At 41.0% G+C, this 12103-nt stretch overlaps 1 protein-coding gene across 1 annotated transcript; it reads left to right on the forward strand.

Annotated features, from left to right (window-relative positions):
- Positions 1-118: 118 nt before the first annotated feature.
- On the forward strand, positions 119-10605 carry SHCBP1L (SHC binding and spindle associated 1 like). The gene is given in 6 exon segments (XM_064455758.1): positions 119-300; positions 7263-7302; positions 7675-7799; positions 9624-9815; positions 9817-9867; positions 10500-10605. Coding segments are annotated over 6 exon segments (696 nt in total).
- Positions 10606-12103: the final 1498 nt, after the last annotated feature.

The raw sequence follows: 12103 nt of genomic DNA on the forward strand, positions 1-12103 counted from the left end.
ATCAAGAGGCAGAACCCACCTTCGTACCAGTCTTAAAACAGTGAGGTACAACGTGGTTAATATGACAGCAGAGCAGCAGAAGATAGATAGTCTGTAGGGAGAGGGTGCCAGCGATGCAATGGACAAATACCTGTTGGAAAAACAGAAGATGAAAGAAAACAACTGGCTTGGGATCTGCAAGGCTAAACCAGAGCATTTCCTCATCAATTCAGAAGATTTAATTACACCTTCTGTTGGAATACTTGAGGAGATAACTTTTCTGTCTCTCTCATGTATCCGTGATGCTATCCATGATGAAAGGTATCCTGACAATCCATGAAAACTCATGTTAAGATTAGTAGGCTAGTGACCTGTATAGTGTATTTAATATATCAGAGTTTCACCGAGGGTCTCTCTCAGTGAAGGAAGTTATCTTTCCATGCAATAAAATGAGCATTGCTGAGCACAGTGTGTTGTGATTAGAGTTTTTTGGTTTTTTGTTTTTTGTTTTTTTCCCTTAGAAAGACAACTAATGTTCTCTTTTAAGACTTCTGTTCTGTAAACACTTTCAGCTCAAGATTAAGTTCCCAGCCTTCTCTTGGCGAAGCTAACTAGGATGAAGTGTTTTTGGTAGGCCTATTTTTGGCCTTGAATACTTTGTGATCACTTTGAACTCTCTCCAACTTTGTAACATTGTAAAAATGTTGGATGTGAGAATTGGGTACATTTTAGAAGTAATCTTTCCATTAGCATATGCAGAAATAATATAAATGTTTTTATACACACGTCTTTGCAGCCACCATGCGTTCACATCTTTTTGTTCACTTATTTATTTACAGTGATTTTTAAGTCCTCCTCAGAGATAGCTTTCTACACAGTCGCCTGTGCAGATCTGCTTTTACTAAACTTGCTTTCCAGACAAAGATCATTTACTTGGAACAAATCAAACCAGACCTGAGTCCATATTTACGTTTACAGTAACGCCTCCTCCATTGGTCTCTTTTGGAGAGTTTGAAGGTCACCTTTACTGAGGCCAAATGTGGAAAGTTTCAGTCTGAAAATGAAGGCTCCATCGAAGCTGGAAGCAACTCAAAATAAGTTCTATAGTGTGGGAAAGAGAAGTAAGCTACTTGCATTGTTTAGACTACTTTGAATATATGTGTCAGAGGCAATGAGGAAAAGAACCATCCTTTAAAATGTGAATTCAGAAACTGGCATTTGGGACAGCTTAAATATGCTTTTGTTGCTCGTGTGTAGATGTTGGTTACTATAGCTTGCTCATGTAGCCACAATTTTAATGTATGTTGCACACAGGTTCAAAAATATTCTGCCTGGAAAGAAATACAGGAAGATAAGATGCTGTTCTCACAAATACTAATTTTTAGATTAATATTATAGATCATTTATTTAAGTAGCTTTGTGAATTGAATCACAAGATCATATAGCTACATCTCTCTGTCTAGTTCTTTGTGTGTATGACAACGCTAATATAAGGAGGTACTGGCATATGTAGCCTTTTGTCTAAATCAGGTTACCTGCAAACCACCTCAAGAGATTATTGTGTCAGCTCAAAGCCTCCGAATCTTTTGTTGAAGAATTTTCCTCTCATTTTGAAAATATACCAGGAGAACTGATAATGTTCTGGAGCTTCCAGTGGCATTGCTGGAAGCCTGGCCTGGAGAGGAACAGGGTGATGCTGGATTTGAATTGCCCAGGTTTTGGAAGTTTTGAAGCATTTAGCTTTTTGCACTATTTTGCCATTCACAGATAATACGACATTAACTAGGGAGCTGTATCCACAGCAGAAATATTTTAAAGCTCACTTGTTCCTTGTACTGTTCTCAGTGCATGGGATTTTTAAGGCTATAGGAATTTATCTTGAGAGCTGACAGGACATTTTAAAACATTTTTTTTTTGGTCAAAAATGTCAGATAGGGAACACTGGTATGGATCCCGATGACACTCGTTGATTGAGAACCACTTGGCGAGATAAAGTTGTTGCAAAATTGTCTTTGCTCCCAGTGATAAATTTAAAGTGACACTTCTAAAGCAATCCATCTGAATCCCAGAGATTTTTCTTTGGAAAAAATTTAAGACTAAATTGTTTAAAAGCTTTAAAGTAAATGCCATCTGGAAGACTAAAAGACAAAATTCTCTGAGTTTTGAAAAATTTAGTCTTGGACTTTTTCCTAAGTAGGGGAAGAAAAAGAAACCTTAATCTCCAGCTCTCTGAGTTTGCAAACATGATAATACTTTCACATTTAGCCACTGATTTGTTTTGTTTCATTTTTGGTGCCTCACCCTTAGAATAAAGATTATCAAATGGCAGTCTGTAATTTGCATGAAGACTTTTCTCCTGATGGTCCGACTTTGTTTTTCTCACTTTATCTGTTGTAGCCTACTTTAATAATTGCCAAGACCCTTAAGAGCCGAGTGGGTGAGGGCCATACGAGCATGCAGTTAGAGGAACCTAGTGAATGTGTGATTCCCTGCAGAGAATGGCAACATTCATTTGGACAGTGGGTTTTGTATCTGTTGAAGTCTTTCTTCTTAACAGTATTAAAAGTATCATTTGCGTAAACTGTCTTCAGGATGTCAAAAGATTATCGCGTTACTGCCAAGAATGAGCATGCTGGATCTGCTTCCAAACAAATGCAATAACAGCTTGTTTTTCATCCAACAAAAGGTTGCCTCTTTCAGCTTTATTAATACATTCAATGTTACTGAGACGGTTATTGCTGTTTCAGGGGCTGCTTACTATTAGTTTTGGAACAAACCGATTATAGCTAGAGTCTAGCTCTGATTCTCCCCCTGTCTGGTGATAATGGTGATCCTTTTTTTAGCAGTCCTTAGCATATGCACTGGAACATCGTTCTGCATGATTTATCCTAGTTTACATAAACCCAAGATCAATGTGTCTTGCACCTTCAACTTCTACCTACTACCCACGTCCTCCTGTAGATGCTTTGCAATCTACCACTGTGATCACGTGAACACTGGTGCTCCTACGAAAAACAAGAAAAGCTCTTTGGAAGCAAACTTCTGTGATAACTGCTGCATCAGAGATGCTCCCAAGGTTGACAGGCTCTCCTGGGCTGAAAAAGTTCTAAGTTCCTTAGCGAGCTCTTTGACGAGCACTTTTTCTCTCCGTTGTGGGAAGGATTGGTGCAGGATGAAGATGCTGACCCAATGGTGTGTATTTTCAGCCTGTTCTTTGTGGTCTCCTTGGCTTAACCCATCTGTTATTTCATAGCCCTTGCTTATTTTCTTTTGTACCAGCATAGCAGAGCCGCCCGGCTCTATATGTGTATATATATGCTCTGTACAAGTGCATCTCTCCTACCGGAGTGCACCAGAACTGGCCTCTACAGACAAAGGCATGGTAATTTTTTAACCCCTCTTCTCTTCTTTTGTGGCAGACTGCTGCCTTGCCCAAATGATGAGCCAAACTCTGTTCCAGAAGCAGTGCTGAGTCTCTGGCTAGTCCTGCGAGCAGCCTGCCAGCTCCCCTGGCCAAACCAAATGTCTGCATTAGCCCTAAGGGAGGAGGATGAACCATTTTATGGCAGCTGTAAAAGGTCACACAGTAAATACCAGTGCTACTGCTCATCTGTTGTCCCAACTGATCCAAGTAGTTTGGATGTGTGCATGGTATGCATGTGAGCGAGTGGTTCAAAGCTCTCTCCCGGCTCTTCGAGATTCAGGTTACAAACTAGAGACTTAGCAAAACTTAGTTGATTAATTTGGGGTTGTTCTATCTAGTTTGAGACTGGTCATTCAAATGAGATGGGTCTCAAGATGTATAACACTTGAAAACCTTTGTCTTAAAATACACATTCTGCTTTTCCTGCATAAATCTGTGCAAGGTCCAGGGCTTTTTGGCTTTGTTTGTTTATAAGCATGGGGGCATTCCAAGAGATTATAAATATCTAAAATCTAACACTGTTTCACAGTCAGGGGTGTACTAGAAATCTTCTAATTTGGCTTATCCTAAGAAAAGAACCAAGCTGTTCCCATTGCTGTGATTACTTTTGATATTATGAGTTTAGTAGCTCTTTCCTTCTGCTTCCAGAATTGTTTTTGCAATGCCTTTACATGTTCTTATTACCTTTAGCCTTATTTCTCTACAGGGATGTATTCAGGAGATTGCCTGAAGCATCCAATAATGCTACTAATCTCAAATTCTTGTCTTTAAGAAAGTTTTTCTTATTTTGTTATGATATTGATGATATTCTGCAGAAGAACATTTAAGTTTTATTGTCCTGGAATGCTTCCTACTCTCCCCCTTACCACCATAAATGATAGTCATACCAGAATTTTTTCTCACCTAATTATTTGCAGTCTTTCCATATTGGGAAAATTATCTGCAAACTTTTGTGAGTTTATAGAAAAGAAAAAAAGACAACTTTTCCCTGCTCTCTACCTACTTACATACTGTAACATGAAGATATCCTTTACATTCTTCAGTGACATCATTTGGAGGGACTGGGATGATGATGAATCTTGTGAGAAATACCTCTGGTTGAGGAACTGTTCATGCTGCAGTGGGTCACTGTTTTAAAAACTTGTGTTTGGAATTGATTCATTATCAAAGTAGCGTTAAAGCAGAACCAACAGCTGGAGAAGCTGATGAATACTGGAGAACGTACTGTGCTATATGAACTGCTGAAGAAATGGGACACCTACGTCTCTGGTAACCCTTCTGGGTCATTAGCTACTTGAAAATTTAGGGGAAAAAATACAGAAGAAAATAAGTAAGTACTTTGAAATTGCAGCTTTCATCGCCTGCATATCCATGGGCTAACACAGATGCTTTGCACGTTGCACAGAGAATATAAGGAACGTACAATTAACGTGAAACTGGATTAAATCTTCTGTTTGGAATTACATGGGAAAACTGGCAGTATCAGGGAGAAAAATCTATTTTCTCGCGTAAATGAGCATATCAATGCCTTAATTATGACTTGAGTGATTATGTACCAGAAGCACTCATGACCAGAAATATGTTATATTTTAAGAGGGGTAGTGGGGCAGAAGTATATTGGGCAAAATGTTCTAATTTTTATCTGGCACAGGATAATAAAGGGTTTTTTGCTTTTTACCATGACATATCCTTGTATTAGATAACGTACTGTGTTTTAATCCTAACTTTCATACCCATGGTCTTTAGTTGTCCTGAGAATTTTGAGCTGTGATCAGCACCTGGTATTTACGGATTCTTTCTTCCACCATTCTTGGTTCCTTAAATTCATCTTGAGTTGGATTAGGAGAGCTCCTGATGTCAAAGTCTACCCTTCCACCCACCACAGATGCTCACATCACACCAGCAAAGCTCATGCTTTGCACGGTGCCAGATTTCTGAGTCACTCAAACATTTAAAAAAATTAAGTTTGTAATGGTGCCTTGGAAAATATTACATCACTGGGAGTTTCTCACAGAAGTTTTCTGCTCTGAGAGCATCCAGCAGGCCATGCTTATACAGTTCCCGCTGTGCAGTTTGGATCACCCTAAATCCTCAAATTCTTTCTTGCCACCAAATCCTAGAATTGATCAGGCCTCCAAAGCGAAGGGGTGAAAAGTGGAGGGCAAGTAGAAAACAGATGTAGAAAACATCTTCAGGAACATCACTTAGCAGTGCATGGAATGAAGCAGAGTTCCTATGTAGGAAAGCATACAATTAAAACTACAACAAATCCACCCTGAAATGATGATCTAGGTTATACGATACTTAAGCTCCATCAAAGCAGTTTTGGCCCTATCTGTATTAGTTTGTCAAACAAACATTACGAAGGTGGCTACCCTGGAAGAGCAGTGTTTAACAAGACTTCAGCACTTGTTTTCAAACATGAGTCAAAGCCCAGAGCCTTGACATTTCACAAACCTAAAGTTTATTTTGAGGGTTTGGATGTGGCAAGCAGGTAGTCTGAGCAGCTGAGCACTAAAAGAATAACCAAGTGAAGTGGTTATTGAGCTGGAATTATCCATAGTGTGATGTGAAAATGGGCAATGAGTTGAAAGAGGAATTATCTTTTAAGATGCTTTACAGTAAGTAACATCATCCAAAAAAGGGCAACAATTGAGGTATCTTTCCTTCTTCCTTGGAGGCCTTCCTAAACTCTGAGGTACCGCCTGCTACGTATCTTTTTAGGACTGCACCTTCAATTTTTTTTCTCCACCTGTAGATGAGAATTTTGGGCCATCACTACAGGAGTAGTGGCAGATGGCACAGAGCTACATGACCAAACATATTATTATTCAATATCTTTATAAGTGATATGGATAACGGCATCAAGTGTAGCCTGACGAAGTTTGCTGATGCACCAAGTTGAGTGGGGAAGTAGACATTCCAGAAGGGAGAGCTGCTCCGCAGGGAGATCTGGATAGGCTGGAAGAGTGGGCCAGCAAGAACCTTATGAAGTTCAACAAGAAGTGTAAGGTCTTGCACCTGGGAAAACATAATCCGGGAGTGCAGCACAGACTGGGATCCACCTGGCTGGAGAGCAGCTCTGTGGAAAGGGATCTGGGGGTCCTGGTGGACAGGAAGCTCAACATGAGTGAACAGCGTGCTGCTGCGGCCAAAAAGGCCAACAGGATGTTGGGTTGCATCAAAAAGGGCACCACCAGCAGAGATAAAGAAGTCATCATCCCGCTCTACTCAGCGCTTGTCAGGCCACACCTGGAGTACTGTGTACAGTTCTGGTCCCCGCTATACAGAAGGGATGTGGACAGGCTGGAAGGGGTCCAGAGAAGGGCCACCAAGATGCTCAAAGGACGGGGAAGCCTGCCATGTGAGGATAGGCTGGGAGAACTGGGTTTGTTCAGCCTTGAGAAAAGGAGGCTCAGAGGGGATCTCATCCCCATGTCCCAGTACTTAAGGGGCAGCTACAAAGAAGATGGAGACTCCCTTTTTACAAGGAGTCCCATGGAGAGGACAAGGGGGAATGGACACAAGTTGCTCTTGGGGAGATTCCGACTGGACACGAGAGGAAAATTTTCCACAGTGAGGACAGTCAACCATTGGAATAATCTCCCCAGGGAAGTGGTTGACTCGGCCACGTTGGACACCTTCAAGAGTCGTCTGGACAGGGAGCTGGGCCATCTTGTCTAGACTGTGCTCTTCCTAGAAAGGTTGGACTAGATGATCCCTGAGGTCCCTTCCAACCTGGGATTCTGTGATTATTCTTTCTGCTCACCACAGTTGAGAACTCTCTTTTTCTTGCAATTTCTTTCCTTGGAAAAAGCACTGACACAGTTGAGATGACCCTTACTCCCCTTTCCCCCAGAAGAGTTGGCTACATTGAGCAACTAATTCCTTTAGTAGAGGTAAGAGGAACAGTAGGGAATTACACACCAGACACTGACTGTAGATCAGGAGCTTAGATATGCACAAAAGCAGTAGCTAGGGAAAAAAGGCAATTCTTCATATATTTTCCATTATAGTCTTTCTGAATGTCTTTTTGCAGATGGCCATATGGGAGGAAAACCTGGAATTCCAAAATACAGTGCTGGTATCTAAAAAAGCTCTTTGCAAAAGGAACTGACTGCAGGAAAGAGAGCCAGGCAAAAGATTTTTAAATTGCTGTTAAATTTGAAACTTTACTTCTGCTTTTATTTTTTAGTTTGCTCAAATGTAGGAAGTGGTGCTCACTCTTTCCTGTATGGGTGAAAGAGTTTTCTATGGACACTCCATTTCAGCAACACAATAATTTGAACAAGGCTTTAGAAAGTTGGTACAGTGGAGACCATGTGGTCATTCTCCGAGGAGAATACGAGGCTGTAAACTTATCCCTGTTAACTAATGACATCATTATTGGACCTTAATATTGTATTTTCTTATAATTTACTTCTGTCTTTACGAACCACAGCTCAAAAGCATCCCTGATTAATGGTTCTTAGCAAATGGTAGGGAAAAGTATGTTTACCAGAACTTTTAATGGGATTAAAAACTTGCAGTGTGAAAATAAACAGCAGAGTATAATTTGTTAGCTACTACCTAGGGAAAAAAATACTGTGCAACTGGAATACAGTATAGTAGGAATTGAGTGAAAAAACAGCATGAAGGCTTGTGCTAACCAATAAAGCAAGGCTCCTAGAAGAAATACAGATAAACTGAAGCTATTTCTTGCACCTCAGCCTTTTAGCTCCACCTCTTCTGCCCTGACACAGGCACACTTTTAATGCACGTGCTTCACCAACACTAAGGCAGCATCTTGCTTCTTTAAATTACCTCCTCATCCTTCTAGACCCAACCTGCTCTCAAAAACCAGTGCCTCGTTCAAAGCTACTGGTGAGGACTTTTTATTCAGCTTATTTTAGAGATGCCTTAATACATCTGTTACTGCTGAGAACAAGGAAATACTGAACAGGTTCCAGAGCTCTTGACTGTGTCAGGAGAAAAGCACCAGGCGGGTAGGGAGCCAGCAACGAGGGAGATTGGGAACGAGGCAACAGAAAATGTCAGTGAATCTCCGAGCTCGCGTGTGCCAGCAAAGCACGCCCTTCTGCTGCATACAGCAAGGTCACACACTCTCAACGGACTATGTTTGAACTGAGAATGTGCTTTTAGGCAGCCATTTTCAGGTCTTTCTCCTGTCAAAGCACCGGGTGAGCTTCTGATTAGAAGCACTAATCTCTGTACTGGTTTTTGCTGTTTTTAAACTCTCATTGTATCTCTCTTTCAGAGACAGGTAAGGCATCACTGTCTTGCATGCTAAACCACCCACCTCAGTAAAGTTGTATCTGTGACATTAGCTTTCCTCTGGCTAGCATTCCTCACTCTGTTTTTGATGTGGAGGCAGGAAAAGAGATCAATTATGTAATTGCAATGCTAATTTGGTCAGTTTTCTTGGGAACAAATTCAGTATGGGCACACTTCTAACACCTGCTCTATGGATCAAGCACAAATGTTTCTAACTCACTCCCTAGAAAGAATCTTCCTACGAAGAAACTGCTTCTGAGCAACGATTTCCTTTCAAGATAAGGACATGTCCTCCTTGGAGATGGTGGCCTTGAGATCAGGGAGATACCATTAACGCTGATGCCACAACTGACCACTTAATTTTCCTTTAAACTTTCTCCAAGTAAAGATCATAGCTTAGTTCTGTTGAATTTTTCTCCATTGGTGGAAATGTCCCTCCAGCTAGAGATGTTTTTCAATTCTTACCATGGAGTACGTTAGGTGACATGCTGCCTGAGTCCTACAGCGTAGAGGAGATAAATCTTCTGCATATTTACTCTCACAGAGCAACAGAAGTCGTCTTCTGTGCCTGTCTCTAAATATCACCTCAGAGACAAAAGCAAACGCGCTGCGTTTCTCAACTCCCTTGTACAGATACATAATCTATGCCTTTGTGGTTTGTGTTCTGCTCACCAGGCTTTTGAAACCAAGCGGTCACTTTGCATGAACGGCATTTGTGTTTTGTTTAATGCAGCGTGGTGCAGGCAAGCATGAGGTCCAGAAATTAAGATTAAAAAGTGCAGTTAATGGCAGCTTTGTAACTTCTTGGTAGCATCATTAATATTTATGTGAGGAGCTTTAAAACAAGCAAGGTAAAAATTCAAGTAGCCAACTGACAAGTGTCATCCTTCATATTATCATTTTGGCGCTATTGTCAGTATTACTCTTCTGCTTTTTCACTCACGACTGCAAAACCCAAAGAACCCATGATTGTTTCCAAACCCCTTTATGAGAGCTTTGTGGTATCAAAATCCCAAGATACAAACCTAACGCACCTTAGGTCGGTACAGCAGAGAACAGTCAACGGTGTCATGGCTGCTCAATCTGGCCAGGTGACTACAGCAAATTGTGTACAAAGGTCTGAAGGAACTGGCATCTGTGCTCACTGGGGATTCTTTGACCAGCACAGAGAGTGAGATTACTGGAGCTCAGGTAGCTTGTTATTCTTGAATTTCAGATAATTAAATTCGTTGTACAAGAGATGGGAGCTCTCTGGCAAACTGGCTTTTTGAAACAAAGCACAGCTCAATTTACTGACACAGTACACTCATCACAAGCTCAGATTTTACTGTGAAAACATACGCGTCATTTCAGGTTGATTTTCATTTTTTTGTACCCAGGCTGTTTAAGCTCCTCATCAGCATGTCAATCCTTTTTAGACTGTGCTTTTCATTTCTGGCATGGGAAGTGTTGGCAAGAATTATTGCTTTCCTACTTAAATATTAATAAACAGACCGAACATTGGTTAAGCAGCGTTTTCATGCTTGACACTCCTTAATATGTAAAACACTAGCACATAGAGAAAACCACGCAGAGAAAAGCTGTAATTTGTACATGCTCAATAGTCCACGGCACCTTCCCCCTTCACAGCCTGCAATCTGAGCAGTCCTCAGGACTAGATATCCTTGCAAGCTCCATCCCAGCAGCAATTCCCAATGAAGGCATGTGTCCTACACAATTTTGTAGGTTATTACACCAGACTGTACTCTTAAATGCCAATTAGCTTTTTTAACAATTCTTACGAGCAATGTGGAATTAGGTATAACCTTTTTGTTAATGAATGGGGCGCTGGCATTGAGCTGTACCTAAGAAGCACAGCCATCTTAGAGAGTTACAAAATTCATCACTGCAATAGTACCAGAACCAGTGAGACTTCACACCATAGCTAGGATGGCATTTACGTTAACATTTTTTTGTTATTTTTCCAGTAATAGAAATAATAGCTTTACAGTTAAAAATCAGAATCATTTTTGTAAATAGACCTGAGAAACATTAACTTCACTCAGGAATTTCTTTATCTAGGACTTAACATCAAAGTATCCCCAGTAAAACCATGTTTAGCTAGTACCATAGAATACTGTACATATACTTGGTAATCCCTGGTTTCCTATTCCACCTCCTAAACCTTGCCACAGTATAAGCAGGGAAAAGCTAATGGTAATTATGGAGTTAAACACAGACTCCAACAAAGGGCCCCACTACGCATCAAGCCCTGATCAGAACAAAACCTTAACTGAAATAGCAGGGCTCAGTCATCGAAACGCCCGCGAAGCTGCTCTCCAAAGGGAGGCCAGCTGACTGGAGTTCATCTGAATTTGTCCCAGTACCACCAGTTGTATTTCTGCACACGTACAGACTGCAGCAGTGCTGAACAGCTACAGCTGTAGGGCCCTTAAGCTTTGGTCTGCGCTCACCTAGCAGCCGTCACTCTTGCCTCCTGTTTAAATGCTGACTTCTTTTGAAGACCAGTAACAGCTAAAGAGGAAATCAGAAAGCTTTAACAGATATTAGATCATACTTCAGACTTGTAGGCTTGATACTGAAATTATTAAGTATACTTTTCTTTAAAACAACTGGACAACTGCTTCACGTTTCCTGTTTTGTATTAGTAACACAACTGAGATAACCCAATGTTTGAGGGGCAAGCCAAGGAAAGCAAGTTTTGTCTGGATGCAATAAATACAGACGTGGAAAGGGCAGGTGGCTAACACTACAGCACATCTTTCAAAGACCATCCCTTCTGATTCCCTAACAAGTTGTTCCTGGAGAGAAAAAAATAATCACATTTTCAATAACTGTGGCATGGAGTGACCATTCTTCAATCTACGGAAAAGTCTACAGAAATGAATCCATCAACAGAAAGGACTGTGGAATTTACTGCATCAGATGATGCAGAATAAGACACACACTCCAAATGAACCCCAGATTTAAGCTTGGAGATGAATACTGATACACTTGATATCAAGGACAGCTCTGTAATTCATAGCTGGGTATCTAAGCTTCATGTGGCATTTGGCTTAAAGCAGTTTTGATTAAAGAAACAGTGCTTCACACTTACCTAGTTTTTAAAAACTCTTCATTAGAAATACAGAAAACGTTGGACTTGCTTTAAACTTCACTCAGACACCATCATCTACCACATCCCTGTAAGCACAACTTATTTTTGGTTCTGTATAAGCTTTCCAGTTGGATTAGTGGGAAAGTTAATCTCACCAGGCTTGGTAACCTAACAGGTTTCATACCAAGCTGTGCCCACAGGTATCTCCCTGTGCTGCTGCAGCCCTGCAGTACAAAGCATGTGCGAGAGGCAGCACCTGCGTGCTGCTGCCCCAGGCCAGCACAGCTGGTTTTGTGGCCATGCTGTAAGAGAGGTAAGGGAGTTTTGGC

Source organism: Phalacrocorax carbo, chromosome 6 (genome assembly GCF_963921805.1).
Source record: "Phalacrocorax carbo chromosome 6, bPhaCar2.1, whole genome shotgun sequence".
Classification (NCBI taxonomy): domain Eukaryota; kingdom Metazoa; phylum Chordata; class Aves; order Suliformes; family Phalacrocoracidae; genus Phalacrocorax; species Phalacrocorax carbo.